This window comes from Girardinichthys multiradiatus, chromosome 7, assembly GCF_021462225.1.
Source record: "Girardinichthys multiradiatus isolate DD_20200921_A chromosome 7, DD_fGirMul_XY1, whole genome shotgun sequence".
Lineage (NCBI taxonomy): Eukaryota > Metazoa > Chordata > Actinopteri > Cyprinodontiformes > Goodeidae > Girardinichthys > Girardinichthys multiradiatus.
In genome coordinates, this window is record NC_061800.1 from 22,364,493 (window position 1) to 22,388,794 (window position 24,302).

The 24,302-nt window shown below is 38.3% G+C and overlaps 2 protein-coding genes across 8 annotated transcripts in view; one reads left to right on the plus strand and one right to left on the minus strand.

Annotated features, from left to right (window-relative positions):
- The window catches only part of irs2b (insulin receptor substrate 2b), a 108,855-nt gene extending 102,270 nt beyond the window's left edge, over positions 1 to 6,585 (plus strand). The window contains exons 2-3 of the mRNA XM_047370412.1: positions 3,776 to 3,942; positions 6,529 to 6,585. Coding sequence (XP_047226368.1) covers positions 3,776 to 3,942; positions 6,529 to 6,546 — 185 coding nt within the window. The 3' untranslated portion in view covers positions 6,547 to 6,585. The remainder of the gene's footprint in view (positions 1 to 3,775; positions 3,943 to 6,528) is intronic.
- The window catches only part of myo16 (myosin XVI), a 166,435-nt gene that overhangs the window by 35,132 nt on the left and 107,001 nt on the right, over positions 1 to 24,302 (minus strand). For all 7 annotated transcript variants that reach the window (XR_007038984.1, XR_007038985.1, XM_047370409.1 and 4 more), the window contains exons 22-27: positions 17,217 to 17,369; positions 16,577 to 16,777; positions 15,133 to 15,208; positions 9,779 to 9,975; positions 4,578 to 4,658; positions 3,403 to 3,608 (exon numbers count right to left, since the gene is read on the minus strand). Coding sequence is in view for 5 of the 7 variants with exons in the window: in XM_047370409.1 (XP_047226365.1) it covers positions 3,403 to 3,608; positions 4,578 to 4,658; positions 9,779 to 9,975; positions 15,133 to 15,208; positions 16,577 to 16,777; positions 17,217 to 17,369 (914 nt within the window). In the remaining 2 variants the exon portion in view is untranslated. The remainder of the gene's footprint in view (positions 1 to 3,402; positions 3,609 to 4,577; positions 4,659 to 9,778; positions 9,976 to 15,132; positions 15,209 to 16,576; positions 16,778 to 17,216; positions 17,370 to 24,302) is intronic.

Genomic DNA, 24,302 nt, shown 5'->3' on the forward strand with positions numbered 1-24,302 from the left:
CAGTCTTGGTGGTACGCTTCTTTGAGGCTTCTCAACACCGTAACTCTCCTGGATGTGGGGAAAACAGTAAAGGTGGACTGATCAGAGAACAATACATGTTTCACATTGTCCACAGCCCAAGATTTGCGCGCCTTGCACCATTGAAACCGACGTTTGGCATTGGTATGAGTGACCAAAGGTTTGGCTATAGCAGCCCAGCCGTGTATATTGACCCTGTGGAGCTCCCGACGGACAGTTCTGGTGGAAAAGGAGAGTTGAGGAGCACATTTAATTCTGCCGTGATTTGGGCAGCCGTGGTTTTATGTTTTTTGGATACAATCCGGGTTAGCACCCGAACATCCCTTTCAGACAGCTTCCTCTTGCGTCCACAGTTAATCCTGTTGGATGTGGTTCGTCCTTCTTGGTGGTATGTTGACATTACCCTGGATACCGTGGCTCTTGATACATCACAAAGACTTGCTGTCTTGGTCACAGATGCGCCAGCAAGACGTGCACCAACAATTTGTCCTCTTTTGAACTCTGGTATGTCACCCATAATGTTGTGTGCATTTCAATATTTTGAGCAAAACTCTGCTCTTACCCTGCTAATTGAACCTTCACACTCTGCTCTTACTGGTGCAAAGTGCAATCAATGAAGTCTGGCTACCAGTCTGGTCCAATTTAGCCATGAAACCTCTCAGAATAAAATGACAGGTGTTTCAGTTTCATTGTCCAACCCCTGTATATTATATGTCAAAGAAATTACAGATGATGTGCTGACAAAATACAACTTTAGATGCAAAAACATTCTTTTGAATAGACCATCACAGTAGAGCTAAACAGCATTAGAGCATGTTTGAAGTTGTGTTTTGAGTCACAATGTGGGTACTGAATAATTGTATCATAAACCCTATAAACCATTCCACATACTCGCACCTTTTCAGCTTCTTGTCCTGCTCCATCCTTTTTGCTAAATAGGAAACCAGGACTAGACAGCATAATAGATTTTGCTTTTAAAATCTACCCATTTCTTTCAGGCAACCAAACTATGTGCAATTTGGAGGTGTATTCAGAGAGGTTTGAGCAGAAAGCAGTTTTATTGCCTTGTTCATAGCTGTTTGATAAGTTGTTTTAAAGCAGGGAGAGAAGTGGCGGGATGCAATGCTTGTAGCAGCTGCAGCACCAAAGAGCATTAGGGCAAATTATTTTGAATACTTGTTCAAATTCTGTGATGACCAAGACACAGAGGTGCCTGACAATAATAGATAAGCTACCACTGTAGCAACTAGGTTTCTGTGTGACTTTTAGCAGGCCACCACAATAGTGAACAATCTCACCATGAAAATTTTCAACATGCTCAAAACAGTTGTGGAACTATGACACTCGATTATGCACAATAAAGACCTCTCCAAGAACATGTTCTACAAGAACCATGCACCTTCTGATTCATTTTTAATACTATAATGTGGTCGCCTCATTAAGTCTTGCTTTAGGTCCCACTTTAACATAAATTACATTGCAAATTAGGATGAAAAGTAGCTTTTGTATATTTTGAATGAATGAATAAACTTCATTGTCTGTTTTAAATTCTGTCAGTAGTAGTCTTCTTGCTTAAAACCTAATATTAGTGATAAAATCAAAATTAAATTTGGATGCTTTTCAGACATTTATACCAATTTTACATGTCTCCCATTTTACACTGATAAATAAAAACATTACATTAATGGTAAAATTACATACGGTGAAACTGTTAATAAAGTTGCATTTACTTTAAATATATATATGTGTGTGTGTGTGTTCCTGTTTTGGCATCACAGTGAGAACCAATTTTCCGATATCACCATCAATTTGAGGACCATTTGTGCCAAAGTGAGGACATTTTGCTGGTCCTCATGACCTATTTTGCTAACGGTTAGGTTTAGGACTAAGGTGTGAATTGAGTTTAGGTTAGGGTTAGGCATGCACTGGTAATGGTTAGGTTTATAGTTGTTGTCAGGGTTAGGGCATACAAAAGGTTGAAAATGACTGAAGATCAATGGAAGTCAATGGGAGTCAACACATGGTCCTCACTACATATAGCAAAACAAGTGTGTGTGTGTGTGTGTGGGGATGAGATGATATTTACAACTGAGGAATGGAAAGTTTTAAGGGGAAGATATGATGGTCATGCAGCCAGCTTTGTCATCCTTTATTATCTGGCAGGAATGTTCCTGTTAATCCCTTTATCTCCAAAAGGAGAGGCACAAAGACAGAGGAATGGAGAAACTTAAGAGACAGAGTGAGAGAGAAACAAAAAAGGTGAGCATTAAATTAAAATCCTGTTGCATTGTTTCAAATGAAATACAAATACAACAAAAGGAATACACAAAAATATGATGACAATAAAAGAAAGATGAGACATTTTTTTTGGTTTTAAACAAAAAAGATTAAAACCAGACCGAAAAGGAAATATGCATGGTACATAGAATCTCTCTTTTTGTGTTTGTGGAAAGAATATAATGAAAGTATAAAAAAGCAGCTGATGGGGAGTGACAATACCAAAAACTCAAATACAGGACAAAGTGACCTTGCAGACAACTGGCTGCTTCAATGCTCCAGTGTCAGGCTGACTTGGGAAAAATGTTTCAGTGACTTTCATCAGCAGCAGTGGTCTCCCATAATAGTCAAAAAGAGACATTCAAAGTCAAACTGCACCTCAAATAAAAGGGTTGCTCTGACTTTTATTGTGTCTGTTCACATGTGAGCATGTGGTCTGGACTGAAGTGTGGAAGAAGCAAAGCTGTTACGGTTTCATCTTGCTTTGACTCTCCTGGACCTGTAACACTGAACATAACCGATACCATAGTGACCAGGCAGGAGTTTAATGTATCTGAAAGACTGAGAACAACAAGATGGACAAAAAAGAAATAAGAAAGAGAAATGCATAACTTTTAAGACCTTTCCAAATAAAAAGAAACAGGAGAGAGGAAGAACAAGCAACAGTGTTGCAAAAGTATTTATACTCTTGAACCTTTTCACCTTTTCTCATGTAACAACCACAATCTTCAATGTGTTTTATTGGGTTTCTCATGTCATAGAGCACGGGTGCCCAACTGTAGAAAGCTACTATTCTGCAACTTTTAGATGCATCCCATCTCCTACACACCTGAATCAAACAAACGGCTTATTAGCAGGCTTCTGCAACGCTGAATCAGTGCATGCTGATAAGGGAATTCAGCCATTTGATGGAGGGAAACTAACACATGACTCCTTCCAGAATTTTATTTTCAACAAAATGCAGAAAGCATTCATCCCTTTCTTTAACCTAAGCTGGTCTACCACATAGCATCTTAATTAAACATATGTAGTTTGTGGTTGTAACATGACAAAATGTGAAACCGTTCGAAACACTTCTGGAAGGCACTGTAGCGTTCCAGCACTGACCTGCTGAGGAATGTTGAGAAGGACAGGCGGATGGGGTATCCATAGCGAATCATGCGCACCATATCAAGCACTCCGATGTACTGAAGCTGAGTAGAGACGTGGAAGCTGTCAAAATTGTCTGTCTGACCACTAGAGTTAGGGCGCACACACTCTACAAAATGGGGAGTGCGAGACTGCAGTTTACTCATAATCTCTGAAAGTGAGTTCTGAAAAAAAGAAAAGAAAAGGCAGTTGATAATAAAACTTGAAGAGCAACAAACTGCACATAATGGAACAAATGATTCTCTGATTTCTTTTCATTAATTTCTATTGAGCAACATCACATTGTGCCAGAGACAACACTGTCTGATTTTTTTTGTTGTGCATCTTGCAGGAGGAAGGAAAAACAACAAAGAAACAGCAACAACTCCCTGCTCCGTCCGAGCTTTTCTTCAAATCCTCAACTTCCAAATGATGCATCCAAGGTCACACAGGCACATTCTTCCCATGTCCTGCACTACTGGGGCCACACCTCAAACTGATATTACCCAGCAACCTCAGGTACAATAACCAGCAGCTCAACCCTCATATTTAAAAGCCACATTGCTCTTCAGAAACACACAAACACACACATAGTAACACATGGGACACCGAACACAGTGGCTGTTGTTCATTGTTCATTCATTCATGCGAGGGGCTTCATGTTTGGCTTGGTACAGCATCATTTTTCCGCCTACTCTCTCCTTCCCTGCCATTCCCAGAGGGGGCTCGTCAACTGCAAGTCCACAACTATGATTGTGCAACACAGTGGTTTCATTCAGACCAAAGGCACTGTTTCTCTGAGCCACGTCTCAGCCTTCTTGCGTCACCAGTGCAGACAGAGCTGCTTGCTGCAAACTGAATATTATTGTTGCTCTGAAAGGTTATGAGCACCCTACACTTAGCACTGCATTTTGGCAAAGGCTGCCAGGACTATTGTGACAAAAGCACTGACGTGAGACAAGATCTAACCTAAATTAAATCTCAGTTTCGTAACAGTGATTGTAATGAGATAAAATTTGATCCAGAAGCTTGCTGCTAACAAGAAATATATTAAGTAAAGGTCTAGCAGGGTCTAAACACTCATATCTACATGTTTGAGGAAGCTTCAGACAGCAGATTTCAGTCATTATAAAGAAACAAGGAACTCCTCGTACCCTCAGCTGGACAGCCCCTGTGATTGGCCCACAACGTTCCAGTCGTTGGAGGAAAGAACTTGAGCCTTTTTTCTTCAAGATCTGTTGATAGGATGAAATAACAAGAAATGTATGTATAAAATAGCTGAGCCTCAACAGGTCACAGAGGATCACAGAAGAGTAATAACACATATTACCTTTCCATTTAAATGTTTGATCTTAAGCAGAAAATCGCTTATGAAGTTATCTTATACATTTGTACTTAGAATAAATAGTCTCAGAACTTGTTTTTTTCCTTTATGCCTTTTTATACTTTAAAGCTGATTAAGACCCATGGCTTTTACATTTGTAGTGTGAAGTTTGCATACACTCAACATAGCCATCAATGTCACAATGATTTTGGGCTTCTGAATGATGCATTTGAATCATTGTTATTTTTTGGGTTGGAATGAATATACAACACAAACCTTTGATGAATTCCTAAAACAAGAACTGGGTACACAAGTTTATATTTAATGTGGATTTTCTCTAATCTACATAGAGTGAAAATTGATCATTCAGGCTACACCATCACTAATACTAGGTTAGATTTTACTTTGCAAATTGCAATTCCTCATCCTTTAATATTTAGTCTACTTTGCAATGAAACTGTACGACTGACATTAAAAGAGTCCCAAACCATAATGCTGCCTCCACTATGCCTAACAGCTGGTACAATGTTCTTAGGTATGAAAGGCTTAGCTTGATGCTTCCAAACACACATATTAAGCTTAAAAATGTAACCTTTGGAGCTGTGGCTTTGTTTTTGGTCAACATCCTTTCAGACCACGGCGAACCTGTGCTTGATCATTTGCACTGGTTTTCAGAGGGAACAGTTTGGGTCTGTTTTGGGAGCCAACTCAGAATGAACTTCATGATGAAATACAAATGTGTAGCACAATGGGTATTTTCAGAAAAGGTTTAAAATTCAATTATAGCCTGCTTTACTCATGTCCTGAGTGAGTGTTTAGGAAAGGCATAAATAAGCCTCTGGGCTTCAGCCTGTTCCTTGTTGTTAATGATGTGGAGAGCAAGTATGTTTTGGTTTTGCTATGCTTTGGGTTTATGTTGTTTTTCCTACACAAATTTAAATGATTTATAACTTATAATGATTTATAACCTGACCATTTAATTTATTCACTGATTAATGGTTGAATTTTAGACACAGTTAGGTGTTTTACCAGATAAATGATCTCAAACACATGTCAAAACATATTTTGGAACAGAAAAATATGTGCCCAACATTACACTTGCTGAAAGCCTTTACCTCAATTACAGTCAGTCAGTCATTTTCTACCGCTTACTCCATAGTGGGTCGCGGGGGAGCTGGTGCCTATCTCCAGCAGTCTATGGGCAGGAGGCGGGGTACACCCTGGACAGGTTGCCAGTCCATCGCAGGGCAACACACATACAACCATGCACACACTCATTCATACACCTAAGGGCAATTTAGAGTTACCAATTAACCTAACAGGCATGTCTTTGGACTGTGGGAGGAAGCCAGAGTACCCGGTGAGAACCCACACATGCACGGGGAGAACATGCAAACTCCATGCAGAAAGACCCCAGGCTGGGAATCAAACCCAGGACCTTCTTGCTGCAAGGCAACAGTGCTACCAACTGCGCCACCGTGCAGCCTCTCAATTACAGTGAAAATGTAAAAACTATTTTTAATAGTCATGTCCATGCCAGGAGAATAAACCAATTTAAATGACCAATTCTACCAATTTTGCCAAAGAAAGCAGTCAAATATCCAGCCAGAAATATACCAGAAGCTTGTCAATGGCCACAAAAGGGTGTTGTTCTCTGCAACCTTCTGAAGGAACTCAACTAAATATTAATGATGATGTATGGATATGTTTGAGCTTGTATGATCATGTACAGATTAGCCAAAAGACAAGCCGCCAGTTAAAAGACAAACACCTTTTCACAGTGCAACATCGAACTGTAAGGTTGGTGGTAAAGAGTGGAGCCACTCCAAAGATGTCATCACAAAGGAGGAGTTTGAGATGATCTGCAGGTGTGTTATAACTGAGGTAACGGCGTTCCTAAAAGACATGGCAAGCCGTTGCAGTCCAGAATCAACCTTGTGAAATCTATCAAACAAGGTATGAAGATGGTAAACAATTTCCAACACCCTATATTCTGTTTTAATCTTTTTCTTTCTTATGGTTCTGAACTTGAGAAATTATTAAGGTTTTAAAAGCAGTATTATTATGGTGTGAAAATTATTACATGATTTTTGTTGTGTTTTCTTTTTTTTTCTTTAAAACATTTTATTAGTGTTAGTCTGCCCAAACCTGCCTCACTCCTGTCCAAACACTAACCTCTGAACCAAAATGAACTGTTGAACTCTGCCTACCTACAGGAACCCAGTGACTCTTTTCACATGGCTGAGGACGGATGTTTTGCCTCAAAGACTGTGAACTTCATCTCATTCTTCGGAACTAAAGGGGGGATGTTGGGACCACAGCCATGAGTTACAACACGAAATGCCAGTACAAACTTTCCTGGAACTCTCAAAATAAATTGCATTAACCTACTTCCGGCACAGCCAGGAAACGGGGTAACTGCGGACTTCCTGTGACATCACTGGCCAAATAAAAGCACCCCCTTTCCAACAAGCCGACCTCTTCCACATGGCCTTCCAGAGGGACCGGATAGGGGAGACAAAGCGCGCTGATGTCTCTTTGCTGGCAAAAAGACCTAACTCTTCAACTGGATCCAAGAGTGTCATAAGATCACGCGATCATGTGCCCCAGTTAAGTACGAGTGAATAACTGTTTGTGTACCCAGTATTCATTCATAAAAAGGGGAAATTAAAGTATAAGCATTGCCTGACTCTCTCTCTCTGAGGCCTGCAGAAGCAAACGGTGTTCCAGAGAAGCCCCTGCAGAGACGCGGTCTCCCAGTCTGGAATGAAGACAACAGAGACCGCATCACCGTGTTAACGTGCAGTGTGGTTGGCGGACACAATGAGCCGTCTTTCATCCACAGCTACGGAGGTTAGTTGGAAGATAACCCTTTTGTTCACACAACGAGCAACACCTTCAAACCCATCCGCAGCTAAGGAGGTTAGCTGTAGATAACCATTGTTCACTGTGGATACTTTCTTCAAACTTCGTCGTCACCCGGACAACTCCTCAGCATAGTCAGAGGTTAGGTTTGGACAGAGCTATAGAAGTGATTTAGATTGAAATTATTTTCATTTTATGAAGTTTGGTTTTGTTTGTGTTGAACTCAGCTAAACACGTGTTCAGTTTTGTGTTCTTTGTCTGTGTGTTTTTAAGGTTAAGACAAACTTTATTTAAAGGGTGATTTTAAACACAAGATTGGCCATAACGCGCCGTCCGCGCTTATGCATTTTAACCCTTTTATTAACCCTGGTATTTTAAAGGTATGTGTTTGATTCTGGTGCTAAGCTATCAGCTTCTTTTGTTAGCTTAACGGCTAACCAGTGAGAACATGTGCTTGCTACTAAAGAGTATTTAACAGAAAGTTTGTTAGTTTTCAAGCTAGTGAATAATAGTTCCCTAAACATCATTTTACTAAATTTGATAACTAAGTAAACACCATTAAGCCCCATTTGTCCAGAAAGATTTGGCTCTTTTCCAAAATACTCCCTTAATAATATTTCTTTAAATATTATGTTAATAAATAAAGGCAGCTAATTAGACACCGTTGAGAATTAGTCATCCAGAAGGTTGGTTTTATTCAGCAGATCATTATTTAAAACATTATTTTATTAAAATAATATTTTATTTGATCTTGCATTGTGAGGGGTTGTCTACACGTTTGCTGATTATTGCATAAGTTGGTTCCAAGACTAACTTAACTTCATTTCCAGATTCTTCAAGATAATCCTTGGTTCTCAAACATAAACATTGCATGGTAATGTTGCATTACTCTTTTGGTCATGATTTCCAATCATCTTTAATCAACTTGTTTATATTGTACATAGCCCATTAGTCTTCCTTATTCTTTAATTCTGCTTGGTAGTTTAGTTGGATTGTTTTAGCATAGTAAAGAGTTTGTTAATTGAAATATGTTTGACTTTGAGTTGACTTATTTTTTTTTATAAATTCTTGTATTTTCAGAAATTGTGTGAATTCATTCCATGTGTGTGCAGAGTTTTGCTGTTCATTAATGTCAGAGCTCGTCTCACACTTTTCTATCTTGTCCAAATACCATCGCCTTACTGGGCTGGTATTCACAGGACAGCCCTTAACAGACCGAAATATTATTTGATAAAATATCAAAATATTAATATTAAATAATATTCTCAGAATTCATAATCCCAACATTAGCAAAAGGTTATAATAAATTCAAATTTGTACATCAAGTATTGTTTTTGAAAACTAATTGAAGTAGTTTGTTCTATAATTATTATCCCCTAGAAAAAGAACAGTTCAAATTCATCCTTAAAAGTCCTAAATGAATTTGATATTATTGGCAATGATGAGCTTGTTATTACCTAAGCAGCACTATGCTGTCTTACTTACAATCTTATGCATTAGCGGAACAAAATTATCTAATGATACTGTAAAAGGCTGCAAGGATAGGCCAGAGAGGTGAAAGGGGCCTTATATAACCATTTGCTCTAGATAGCTAATGAGCCACAGAGACAGCAGACAGGACCTCCTGGAAGTTACACAACCTGATAGCCTTTTCACTCACATGTGTGCACAACTGCTTTGCGCTTCCAAAAACACTGACATCCATGAAATACAGGCGCAGGCAAAAAGCAGGGAAAAAAAAATCTTAAACTAGTTAAAACAGATTTTTTTATGTGTGTCTTTTGTTTAATGATTTGAAAAGTCTACAGATGCTTAAGCCTAAACTTTATTTCTGTGTTCATTCTTGGGAAAGAGTTTTATCTCATGAATGCCTGCACACACACAACAAATCCAATTCCCAGAGGTTTATATTTAGATGCAGGGTGGGAAGTGGCTTAAATTAGACAAGATTTTTACTAAAAACACAGTCCCTGTTTTTCCACTGATTGTCAGTTGCTAGCTGGGGAAAAAGGCTGCTGACTTTTTGGCGTAAAATACTGCAACTATTAAACTCTTGACTAAATCTGCTGCCATAAAAGTGACATGACAATTAAAGGATGCTTCAGTATGTGTTTTAGCTGGAATTAGGTACTGCAGCCTGCAGCTCCTCACTATGAACAACGTTACCTTGGTCAGATCACGGTATCTCCGGGGCCGTTGGGGGATAGAAGTAGCATTGACAGGGGAGACCGATGGCATCCTCTGGAGCAACAAGGATGCTTTAGTCCCTCTCAGGGCAATGCGGCGCTGGGCCGCCGGCACCAGAGAACCGGTCTGAGTCAGCTTGGACTGGAAGAGCTGCTGCAGCAACACGCTCTCACTGGCTGCCGGGCACAAAGCAACATACATAGAAAGTCAGAGCAAAATAAGCAACAGCATTGGTTGAGAAAGGAGGTGGAGGAGAATAAGAGTAGGGGAGAGGGGAACAAAAAGGGAAAAAGAATTATGAAAGGGTTTTACAACGAAAGAAAAGAGGGATGAAAGGAGGAGTAATGGTGAAGTTTGTGTTGCATGTAAACAATCCGTGACAACACATGGAGCACTGCACAACAATGAGCTCATTTAGAAACTAGACAACATGTGTGTGAATGTGGGAAGAAGGGCTCTCATCTGAAAGGTTCAGAAAGAAAAAGATTAAAAAAAGAAAGAGGCAGAGTAGTAAGTGATTGAAAGTATTCATAATGATGGAAATGACATCATATCAGGGTAAAAGTTAGTTCTTCCTCTTTAATTTGTAGTGTTTAACATATTTTAGAAGTATGTAGCACTTTGGTTTAATAAATACCAACATGGTGAAATTGGGTGTTTGATTGGTAACATTATGTTAAGATTTAAATACATTTATCGGCAAGTGAAAATAATATAATTTTATATATTTAATATATTAGAATAGAGAGAGGGTGTATTTAGTTATTTATATAGCGCTATTCAAGCAACTGACCTGCATTGCCGGTCAAAGTTTTAGAAACACTTTCTTATTTACTGGTTTTCTTTATGTTCGTGACTATTTACATTGTACGTAGTTTCTCAGTGGAGGCATCAAAACTGTGAATGAACACGTGGAATTATGTAGAAAACAGAAAACTAGTAAAATAACCTTTAAATATGTTTTGTATTTTAGATTCCTTAAAGGAGCCGCCATTTGCTGCGATGACTGAAATATTAACCTTTGGCTGTCTCTCAATGAACGTCTGGGAAGTTCTTTCAAGACTCCTGGGAAAACCATTTCAGGTGACCACTTCATGAAGCTCAAGGAGAAGATGCCAATAGAGCTAAGCAGTAATAAAAGCAAAGGGTAGCTATTTGGAAGATTGTAAAATAAAAAACTTCACACTTTTTGTTAACTATAATTCCATGTGTTGATTCACAGTTTTGTTGCCTTTGGTGAGAATCTACAATGTAAATAGTTATGAAAACAAAGAGACCCATTAAGTGAGAAATCTGAAACTTTTGACAGGTAGTGTATATTTAGATATATATATATCTATATATAGCTGATCAGTAGCATTTTGAATGTCGTTTTACATTGTACAGGCAGCTAACAAAGGGAAAATGCGATCTGTCTTTATGAACACTAGTCAGTACTCTTTAAGAAGTGTCTTAAAAAAGCTGTAAGGTATTTACTGGGATGACTGCATACCCACATAAAGTTTAATTACAATAATCCAGTCTAAACGTAAAGGCAAAGGTGTGGAGCAATTTCTCAGAATCCCTTAAAGACAGAATTGTTTCTATTTTCATAAGATTATATAGTAAAAGTTGGCTGCACTGGAGACTTGGTTAAGGGGAAAACTGAGACATAAATCCAGAACAAGTATGACTGAAGATTTTCAGCAAATGAACTGGGTGTTAATGTGATGCTATCAAAAGTAATTACACAAAACAGTGAACTTCTAATAGTTTATGTCTGGTTTAATTTTAAAGAGAGAAAGCCACAGGTGGACCAGGCCTTCACATCTGCTGTTCAGGCCTGCATTTTCAGCAGTTGATTAGTTTCTTTGATACACAGAGCCGGTTTAATATCTCCATAAGTATCTCCATAAATAGTGTATACCTACGTTTTTAGCAATCAATCCAACAAATGGAGATTTTTTATTTTTTTATTCTTCTTAAAGTGGTTTCATAAAAAAACCTTTGGAACACTTTGTACTGTGCCAGTTACAACTGCCAGTGTCGACACAATTTATTTGGACCCTGGAGCGGTTTGCTTGCAGTGTGAGGTAAGAGCAACGCATTTGAGTAAAACAAAATAAAGAAAAAAACCGATAAAGAGCGCTAATCCAAAGTCGAAAGAGACTGAAAATGTGTTGTGGGGCTACGTGGAGTAGTGAAGAGATACAGATGAACACCAAAGTAGCAACAGAAACCAAGATGAGATGGACTTTCTTCTTCCTGCTTTTCTTCTTCTCGATCAGTGCAAAACTGTAACAATACTGCCCCCCAAATAATCCGTTGCAACTGCATGAAGTTGTGTGGTCTAAAAATCTGTGTTTGAAATTTTATCACTGTTAGCGGTCCCTGTACTGGACCAACAGGGTGAAGATACAGTGCTACCAGACAGAAGGCTCTAACTACAGCAGAATATAAAAGTTGCTGTTTGTAAAAAAAGGTCACACAAATAAAATGCGAATCTGCATATCTGTTCATAACTTGAAACATGACCCTAAGGGCCTGATCTTCAAACGTTTTGAGTGTACTAAACCGCACGCAAACCTCTTTGCGTCCACAGAGCTGATCTACAAACGAGGTGGTAATTGGATTGCGCGTGCAAAATCACCAGCACCGCAAACTGTTAAGTGTGCCTGCCTTCATGAATATGCAGAACATATAATAATGACCCAAACGCACAAATTTATGGGAGGAGGATATGCAAATGCAATTTTTTACCACCCGCAATGCGATTTTTCAAACCTGAAAGGGATTGTGGGGGCAATTTTAGCGGGTGAATTTAGCACGTTTGAAATTCAGGTGCTAACTGGTACGCAGAAATGTCTGCTGTCTTTGGCCAGAAGGAGGCATAGATCGAATGACAGATGATGTGAAGAAAGAATCTTCTGTACATGTGCCAACAGATTTGGGTTGGAAAAAATAAAAAAAATAAAAATAAATGAGAATAGAGGATTCTAAGTAGAATTATGTAAGCTCTGATTTGGAGCCAATCACAAACTAAAGTTATCATATATCTCCTATTGCAACACTTTATTCTTGCATCTAGATAATTTCAGACACAAGAAAAAAATTGTAATTCCAGCGTAATATCGCTGTCAGTGAGATCATCTGCCGAATGCGCACAAACCTGCATGACAAAATGCACACAAATACATTTAACCTTGTCACTAAACTAAACACATTGCATTATAGACAGTAACATTGTGTCATTGCAGATCAATTGGAGCTGGATCAGTTTGATTACTTTGTTTAAATGTGAACATATGCCAGGGAAGGGTTTTGTTTATACAGTAAAAAAAAGATTTTGTGTCACCAAAAACCAATTCAAAATCAAATCAATCAAACACATTGTATATCGTTAAAATATTGGCAGAAAAAACAAAATGAATTCAGTAAAATCATCGGAAAATAATTTTTTTCAATGTAAATAAATGTTTGATTTTAATTCTTTGCAGGACGGTTACATGATGTAATGTTTTACAATTCGCAAAGCTTTAACATACAGATTACCAACTCCTACAACAAACTATTTTTATGTTGGTAATATTACATTCAGGCTTAAATATTGTGGCTGTTTATCATAAACTTTGTACTCTTCAAACACAGACTCTTAAAAATACAAAAAGAACCCGGTGAGTCTCTGAAAATAATTAAAATATCAAGGCAGGTAAACCTGTAATAAATTAACAGGCATGTTTGTCTGTTATATTGTTAATATTGACTGGCAATTTGTTGCAAGTTATGTCGAGCAAGAGAGGAGAAATAATCTCATCACAACAACAAAAGTTAAGTGTAACAGACCAGAAGAGCAAGGGCTGAACGGAACAGAAGGAAAAAATCAGCAACTGAATCAATCGCTGAATATTTCTAGCAACACAGCAGAGAATCTGTTGGCTTTTCCTCTTGTTCCAGCCAGTAGCATACGCAATTTCCTCATTTAAATTGGGCGGTCTGCACCTGTTTGGCACCTGTTATCTACTGCAAGTGCAATCTTGGAATATTGCAAGCACCTCGCCCGCAATATAGGATCTACAGCCGCAATATAGGATCTACCGGGGGCCTTTCTGCATGGACAGTCCAAAAATATGACTGTTAGGTTAATTGGTCTCTCTAAATTTCCCTTAGGTGTGAATGAGTGTGTGCATGGTTGTTTGTCCTGTGTGTCTCTGTGTTGCCCTGCGATGGACTGGCAACCTGTCCAGGGTGTATCCTGCCTCTCACTCGTAGACTGCTGGAGATAGGCACCAGCTTTCCGGTGACCCACTATGGAATAAGCAGTAAGATGAATCGCAATTTTTGTATTTTTCCACTTTATTTAATGTATTGCTTTGACTGATTTTAAATAAATAAATTTGATGTTAGATATGAAACTATAAAGGAGTTATTGAGGAAAAAATTAAAAAAATATTTGACATCAACATGTTAATGTATAACTCACATTCAGGAGCAAGGTTCTGTCCCCTTGGATGACAGAATCAGTATAATTTCAATGCTGGAGCTGCTTCTAAATGCCAAAAACTGGACTATGTGGACTGCAATAATGAACAAATGAAATTCTTTTAAGTTCAAGAAAAAGTAAAAGCTAATAAAATTGGACTTGGACTTGTGATGCTTTCTATGTATTATTTAGAGAAGAAAGTATTTTGTTAAAGGACAACAGGAGTTTTTTTTTAATCTTGAAAAGATTTACACTGACCTTGTCCTCTAGATCCAGGATTGAACTCTCTACGGTCTCATGATCTACTCTTGATCCTGTTAAAGGTGCCTTGCATTGTGTTGCACCAAATGATGTAAACTTGTAAAGAAAATTCATCAGTGCTAAGAAGGAAAAAAAAAGTATGCATACAACATGATGCTGTAATCAAAATACACACCACAATTTTTGTTCTCGAGAGCAGTCCACATAGGAAAACAAGTTTGTGGCTATATGGGGATAAAAGGCAGCGCTGAATCGACTTGTCAGACAGAGGAATACCAGCCAAGCATGAGTGAAGGGCTAGCCTTTAGAAGATTAGCCTCATCATGGAAATTATAGCAATTAGGTTGCTGGACGCAAGACTAAGCTGGCAGTCACACAACGGCTGCCTGTGTCCTGCAAGCCACAACACCCGACATCTGGCAGCCTATTTAGACAATATACACACAGACGTGTCTGCTGCATATTGGCTACAGGACACACATAGACATATAACTGAACTAAGACAAGGGGTGGGTTTGTGTTCTGCAATTTTAAACAAGAGTGCATCTTTGTGTTCACTTCAGCTCTGACGCCACCATTGTGCTCATATGCTTATTATGTATGGGGTACTTACTTTTTACTGTAAGCAGAAGATTCTGAGGGAAGGAGTCCTTGTTTTTGGTCAGAGATCCAGTGAGGTCATATGAAATCTGTCAGAGCGAACAAACCATACAGTTACTTTCCTTTATATTATTCACCTTTAAAACTATTTGCAACATAAAGTAAACATAAGGTATGCAACATTTATTTTTAGCTATTTCTTTTAGATTTCATGGCACTAGTTGCCTTTGTTCACAGTTACCTCATATGAAATAAGCCAGAGGCAGAAGTGGGAATACATGTTAAACCTATAATGAAATATATATATATAATGTCTGCTTGCATTAATTAGTTGATCTGACAATAAAAGCAGTTTCACTAAATGTAACTAAATTTAAATATTCATTTTCAAAGAGGCACCAACCAAAATATCAGAAATAAGTAGTAGTTCCTGGCTAATCTTAATTATTGCTATTTTTATTGGTTAATAAAATTTCTTTATTAAGCAAAGGAACTGTTGAACTGTTGTATTTAAATTTAATAATTCTATTTTAATAAATGAACATTAATAACAAAGAATATTTTGTGAGAAAATCTATTTACTCCCCTGCAGATAATAAAGCCTGAAGTCCGTCCTTCATTAGACTAACAGAAGTAACAGCAACTTATTCTTTCAGGTTTCTCAAAGCATAAGACTATCCAGTTTGGATCTGTACCATGGATTTCTTAATTAAAATTTTATAGAATCTGAATTGAAATTGCTAAACTGTTTCCAACAGATTATGTTTAAGGGTAAGAAAGAGTTTGTTTACAGACACAAAATGGACGTAGAAGGGTAAGAAATGACAATACACGGGTACTAAATGAGGGTACAAATTGGAGATGGGCCGAAATGACCCAGAGCCGGTCTCTCCGTTATTGTCTTTCATCTTCTGCTTTTTTTATTTGCTTTATGCTTGGCATCAGCCATTGATGTTGAAATTTACACCACACAGGCTTCTTGGTTACGCATAAAGTAGAGAGGACTGGCAATGAATTACTCTTTAGAGACTTCTATCTGCCAGAAAAAATCTGCCACGATGTATCTTAGCAACCATCTCAAGAGGCTGGATAGTATTTATGTTTTCCATTTTTTATCAACTTTCTCTGTAGTGTCTACTTGATATGGCGAGTACAATAGAAATGAAATTATTTCACTAACATTTTTTGCCATACCATGGTGACCAGCTGACTAATTTTGTATTTTCCAGCAAAATAGTTCAGACTAAACAGGATTACTGGACTATTAATACTAAAGTAATTAACATATCCTTTTACTAATTCCTAAGCTGACATTGAGGAAGGAAAACTTTGTCCTGTTGTTGTGTTTAAAGGTCTAGGTTAAAATAATTTTAACTTTTACTTAGATGGACACACTTGTCAGTGGTCATAATGATATAACTGACTGGTGTGGACATTCTTCATTAAAACAGACAGACCTGTCCTGCATAGTGGCTGACAGTAAAAGCTGGGCCCTGGTCATTGGGCGGAGGGTTGCCATTGCCATCCTTCATGGTGAGTGAAAGCCCACAAATTGAACTAGAGTCCAGCTGGGCGGACAGCCTCTTGTAAAGGGTCTGTTCTGCGGGCCGTAAGCTCTGACTCTCTTCATCCAGCACATACAATAGTCCCTGAGGCCTCTGGAGCAGAAACAAACGTGTTCACGTTATTTATTTTGGTCATATTTACAAAGCACATTTGATTCTGTGATACATTATTCCTTTTGACATTTCTGTTGATCCCTACAGAAGAGTCCCCCTTCAGTGCCACCCTTTGCTTCAGTGGTTCTTTTGGGTCGATGCTGATATGAAAATAAATTGTCACAGATTTACCCCAAAGCAATGAATATGTTTTTCCAAATGATTTTAACCATATTCAGAAAAAAAGACAATAGTATTTATTTTTTTAAAGCAGAAAGGGAAAATTAACTTTCTAAGGTTATGAAATATCTAAACAATGAATTTAAACAAGTGACTTTATTTTTCTCAGAGCAAGGACACTTAAGAGTTTTGAAATCTTGAATCATATCAGCAGGGACCGAACTGGAGGAGACTGGTCAAAACCAGAAGAAAATCCAACCTGAAGGAAAAAGTCCAGCACGGCGACGTGGCTGTTGCTGGAGAGGGGGATCTCCATGGTGATACCCTCCTGCAGACACTCAGCCTGCTCCTGCTGGAAGAGCACCTCAGAGACATACAGCCTCAGCCGTTGGTTGGTCATGTTCACGCACAGCTGGAATGCACACAGAGAACACGGTAAACACGTACAGTCTCTCAGCACACACTGTGTAGGCCCTCTGAGACAGGCTGTTCAGTGTTTTGAAAGTAAACAAAGGAACAAATACAACCTCAAACATAACCTGCTGTGGCAGTCAATGGGCCAGATATAAAGTGACTACTCATGTAACACAGCAAATGTGAAATTAGCCATTAAAAGGGCCACAGTGGGGATTGTGTACACTTTTAAGGAGCCTTCCTGTCAGCTGGTCCAATATTTTAAAGACAAAGTGAGCAACTAAAATCTTTCCTGTGGAAGAAAAGACTCAAGTGTGTCACTTTACTACATTGGATTTAGAGTGGTAGCTTCAGCTTTTTCACAAAGTATTATTATGCCACTCAAACAAATAAAATATGTTTTAAAAGCTAATGTTTGAAGCATTACTTGTTAATGCAAGGTGTTGATTTAAACAGTTAGGTCTCAGTTTGGTAGCTTAACAGGTTTGCCAAAAAGCCAGAATTAATGTTTTATTTTTTATTTATTTGCTAAATTGTTAAAACTTGACTTTTTTCTAACGCACCAAAAGTCTGGACGTAAGCCCTACTAACACATGGCACAAATATCCATCCTATGCAATTCAGCTATGTCTGGACAGAACTAAATACATGTGGAAACACACCTGAAATGCATTGTGGACCGTTTTCTTCAAACTGCATGCGAAGGTCATCCAGGATTTTTGTATCTGGATACGTTTGAGTCTAACCCCAATCTGTCCTGAGAAACAGGGATGTATCACCCACTGACCTGACATGACTCCATTGAAGCAACAGTTACCTAAATGGCTCCTAGTTAAAATCCTGTAAACAGTATTGTTCAAACTAACACTGCTGTCAGCTAATCCAGACAACTAAATAGTCCTATCCTGTAAAGATAAGGAAACTTGCAGGAATCAAGATCAGAGAAATAAGTTTTCCCTGACAAGTTCAGCTTTTATTGATCAGTGGATATTGGGATACTATATGGCTGAGTTCATTTTGTTCTGTACTATGTAGCTTATTTTTATAATTTTTTTAACCTGATTGCAGCTACTGCTATCACCTTATAATAAATGTATGTGGTATGTACATCTATAGTGAAGGGTTGTCAGGCACTTTTACACAACTAAATGTACGTAAGGTAACAAAGCTTTAGTGCCTGATCTTGAAAAAGGTTTGCGTGTATAAAACCACATGCAAACTTGTTTGCAACCGCAAAAGTGATCTACAAACGTGGTGCTACTCGGATTATGTGTGTAAAATCAGTGGAACAGCGGGTACAAACCTTTTAGCGCGTGTGCCGTCATTAATATGCAAAACATATGATAATGACCCAAACGAGCAAATTTATGGGAGGAGGATATGCAAATATAATCCTGTTTTGTCAACTTGTTGCTTCTTTGTGCTGAGGTTTTTTGCAATCTCAAACTGTATCCTGCTAAGGATAAAGTGTGAAATATGATTTTCTTTCCCTCTACTTACCGAATGTGGCCTCTTTTCTCATCTAGCAAGGGCAGCGCCTGTGAGTGGGCAGCAAAGCCTCGGTGATCCGTCCCCCCCTTGTCTTGTGTCATGATGTATGTTTGGATGGGTTGTACTGGAATTCTAATTTCCCCTCGGGGATCAATAAAGTATCTTTGAATTGAATTGAATTTACCACCCGCAATGTGATTTTTCAAACCTGAAACGGATTGCGGGTGCAGTTTTTGCATCTAGCACGTTTGCAATGCAGGTGCTAACTGGCATGCAAAAATGTCTGCTGTCACTGTGGCCAGAAGGAGGCACAGATAGAATGATAGATAACAGGGAGAGAGAATCTTTGGGTTGTCAAAAATAAAAAATAATAAAAATATATGAGAATAGTGGATTCTATGTAGGATTATCTAAGCTATGATTTGGAGCCAATCACAAACTAAAGTCATGACATGTGTCCTATGATAAAATTCCACGCAATCCTTTTTTTTGTGTCTGGGTCATTCCAGCAAGCCATTGCTGTCAGGGAGATCATCTGCTGAACACGCACAAACCTGATCATGCAGAGGGGCGCACCTAACTGATCAAGTGCGCACAGCCTGTTAACTGTAATTGCACATCATGTAAAGGACCCACTGTGATGCGATGTTGGTAATATAATTAATAGGAAAAAAATAAAGACATTATAAGGTAGATTCAAGCCTTCATTTGCAAACTGTATGCTAAAATCACTTTTTAGCAGGTGAAAAATCACCATTTTAAGGCAGCCTATTCCAAGTGGTGAAAACATGTAGGCTTTAGCCTTGTCACTAAACAAAACACATTGCATTATTGACAGTAACATTGTGTCATTGCAGAGCAATCGGAGCTGGATCAGTTTGATTATGTTGTTTAAATGTGAACTTATGCCATGGGAGGGTTTATACAGTAAAAAATAATTTCATGTCACCAAACAACAATTGAAACAATGTACAACACGTTGTACATTGTTAAAATATTGTCAAAACAAACAAAACAAATTTAGTAAAATCAATAGAAAATATTGTATTTTTATGTACATAAATGTTTGATTTCAATTCTTTGTAGGACAGTGATGTGAAGCTATGTTTTAAAATTAGCAAAGCTATAACATACAGATTGCCAACTCCTACCACAATCTATCTTTATGTTGCAAATATTTCATTTAGACAAACTCCGAACTCTTCAAACATATACTCTCAAAATAAAAATAACACAGCGAGTCTCTAAAAAGAATTGCAAGTTCCAGGGAGGCAAACCTCTAACAGACTAATTAATTAACAGACATATTTGTCTTTTTTATTGTTAATATTGATTGGCCAATTTTTAAGCTGCAACCATTGCAAGTTGCGTTGAGCAACACAGTAAACAAGCTGTGTCTAAAAATTGCACGTAACACGCCCAATAACTGCACGTGCAATTGTCTTTCTTTTGTTCAAGCAATTTAGTGCTCCCTATTTGGCATCTTTGAAGATCAGGGCTATAGTGTTTTATTATGGATTAAAGTCTTTAGTGACTGTGCACTGATGCTGAGCCTTGTAAAGTTTCAATTTTTTATTATCCTTTACTGCTTTTATACTATATCTGTGAAGATATGAAAAATTTGAATTAAGCTTATCAAAATCTTTGTAGCCTAAATGATTCCACAAAAATGTGACTTAGTGTAATCCTGGTGATGTTGGAATAATAACCTAGTTCAAGCAATTTAACGTTCGTTTGTACGTCTTATTTACCGCTTATTCCATTGTGGGTCACGGGGAAGCTGGTGTCTATCTCCAGCAGTCTACAGGTGAGGGGCAGGGTACAACCTGGACAGGTCGCCAGTCCATCGCAGGGCAACACAGAGACACACAGGACAAACAACCATGCACACACTCATTCACACCTATGGACAATGTAGAGAGACAAATTAACCTAACAGTCATGTTTTTGGACTGTGGGAGGAAGCCGAAGTACCCAGTGAGAACCCACGCATGCACGGGGAGAATTTGCAAACACCGTGCAGAAAGTCCCCCGGCCAAGAGTCGAACCCAGGACCTTTAATTTAATGTATCTTGGATATTACAAAAACATTGGTAAAACTGTTGATGTGATGTTTATACTCACGTCACTGGCACACATGCCAGCAGATCACTCTGAGACAACACTCAGTGTTTAGTTGCATGGAAAGGGAGTAACTGTGATCTGATCACTCAGCATGGATTTTAATGCCAGGTTTGAATGGCCATTGTTAGGCTTGTCTATTTACATCAGAATTATCGAGGAGGGCCTAACCAGCCTGAAAACTATACAATTTTCGTTGTGATCAGACGTTAGTCCCCTTTTAGGCAGCAAAAGATCAATTTGAATTATTTATTTCAATTCCTTTTTGAGAAATATATACCTCTTAAACAGTTTATCAAAGGTCATCAGCGGCCAGCATCTTTAACGGGAGCCACTCGGAATACATAAAACCTGTATGAAGTTACTGAATTTATTATCACTTGCCGTTTTAGAGCTAGTGAAACCCAGTGATGACAACATGCAGCACAGTCTGAGCAGTTTACAACAAGCACTGGGAATGGTAAACGTCTTTTTCAATCATAAATTAGGCTTACAGCATTGCACTCTGAAGATGAGCTCATAACACTTTAGTGCTATAGAGAAATGTTTTTTTTTTTGCATTAAGAAAACTAATGCCTTCATTTTCTGCAGTCATTTTCATGTTCAGACATGCAAATAAAAACATGAGACATATTATATCTGAAAACTGATTATCCCTGTCCATGGGTTTATGAGATTACAATACGTATGTTGTGAACTTCATGCAGGGATAGTGTAAGTAAAGTTTGAAAATACAAAGCAATAGGTCTTATCAGTTGGGACCTGTTTATTCAATTGAAGAATATGAATTTATTATGCCATTGGTTTACACTCAGGAGCTAAAGTATTTAAATTAGACAGGAAGTCCCCTGAAGTCAAATTCCAAATGTTAAAGTTGGACATTTCCCACGGATCCCAAAGTCAAAGTCCAATATGTCTGCTGCATGGTAAAATGTAGAAATAAATACTATCAAAGGCATTTATTTGTACTTCTGAGGATTTGCGTCTCAATTTGTTTTTACAAACCTAGCGCTATACTACGTTTATTAGAGAATGCACAGTAATTCACATTTCCCACCAGTTTCGTCTAGTGACTGGAACACAGTTAAATTGGATTCCAGGTCATTCCCGAATTTATATTCTGATCTCAGAGGAACACAATTAAGTTAGCGGTAGATCTTGGTGCACTATTTGCATTTCTATTTTTATAATTTATTTAAACCAAAGATCAGTTTGCTTCAACAACTCATCTCTTTGCCTGTTAATTAGGTTACCCCAGTACCACAGTTTGAGAACCTTGAGTCTAAAAGACACTTTTGCTGGGCTAATCTTTTATTCCTCTCTCGACTAAAAGTGCAACCACGCTGGCATGACCCAAATTTTGGGTTTCACCCCCATATTCTAAGAAACAGGTGTAATGTTTCTTGGAGCAGAGGGTCACAGTTGTGTTTTTGTTTTCTTTGTTCTTGTCTATTGTTTATCACCCAGTGAGTCTAGCCCATTAAAAGCTTAGTCTCAGCAGGTGGTTGATTGAGTTAGCTCATTAGCAAAGTGCTGAGCAGGTACAACACAGCCCGACAAACAGTTCTAATTAACAAGCTCTAATAACTCTGATCATTCCATGCATGGGTAGTGTGTTTCGAGTTTCGGTTTGCGTGTATACGTATGCGAATATAAACATGTCAGAGCTTGTATATCAGCTATGTGCCATATCTACAATATGAGAGCAATATGAGATGTTTGTTGATCGATACGTTCCTCCTCCCATCTTCTCCTCTGTAACTGGGTTAAATTGTGTGATGATACCAAGTCGCAGCCCTGAATCAAGAGTTTAAATTGCCATTGATAATTCCTCTAATTTTATTGCTTTTGATTGTCTCCCATGTACCTTAGTTAATCTGGCACTTTCCATGACCTGCAAAGAAAGAGCTGCACAAAACCCTTGCTTCCGCTTGGGTTGGCTTGCATCCAGATGAGTAAAGCCACTTATCCTACTGCCGTGCAGACAAAAACAAACACTGTCACACGAGGCTTCAACAGCAAGGCAAAAACTGTTTGCCTTTAGTACAAGATCACTTGAGCAATATGGACTATAGTCACACAGAAACACAAAAGGTAAAGCTTCCTTTTAAGAGTAAGCCAAAGATTATGAGCCAATGTTGAACCGAAATCAATCCATTTATCATTTACAGATACTCCTGGCCTTAATATTTCTGTATAAAACACATCAGTCCACAGAATCAATATCTTCAGTTCCAAACTTCTCACCACCATGGACAGACAAAAGAACTGTCAAATGAAATCAGAGATAGGACAATAGATCTACACAAGGTTGGAATGACAGCTGTTTGAGGGATTATTGGCAAATGGAAGACAGATAAAATGACCATCAGCCACGCTCAGTGTGGAGTTCAATGCAAGATCTTGGCTCAAATGAGGATGATCATGAGAAAGGTGAAGGATCAGCCAGCAGCTACTCCGGAGCTACTCAGGTTGTTAATTAAATGTAGGTAGTTGGACCGCTTTCACCAAGAATGTTTATGGTAACACACTGCTGTAAAGGGGCGAAGTCTTACATCTCCATTCTATAGAAAAGACATTTACAGGCCCATTTTAGGTTTCATGGTGAACACCCAAATGATTCAGAGAAACCTTGGGAGAAAGTGTTGTGCTCAGACAAGTCAAAGTTTTAAATCACGGATTTAATCACCAGAACAAGAACCAGTGGGACTATTGTTACTGGGCTGAGAAGCAATCATTTACCATGTGTAGTAATTTCCATGGTATTGATGAAAAAAAACAAACTTCTGCATCTGTGTGCTGCTAGTGCACTCGAGAAGTATTAAGATAAGCACTGAAAGGGAGCAGGAATACAGGCATGTAAGGTGACATGGAGGATGGAGCACTGGGTCCGCTGGGTTGCTGCTTTTGTGGTTGTACGATAAAATGCGTGAAAAATGTGACTCTTGTTCAGTATTTCTGCACTGAAAAGAAAATAACCATCAAGTTTAGAGACTGTGCTTTTGTTTGTAAGGATCACCGCCTTTACGTCTTCTTATTTATAGTTCTTACAGAGCTAATAAAATTGGACGAAAATTATATCAGTAGGTGAAAGATTTACAAAAAAAAACCATAGATCAGAAATAAGCCACTAAATTGGGATCAGTCTCATCTCAAATAAATAAACTGCACTTCCAATGTTTTGTGTTTTACCGTTGAGTTCCCTGAAATGTTGCTGTCTTTCTAAAGTTTTCAGGGTTTTTCTTATTTTTACTTTTCAAAGGAGGTAAAAACAATCTGGTGTGGAGAGAAATATCAAGCAAACCTATGTTTATCATCA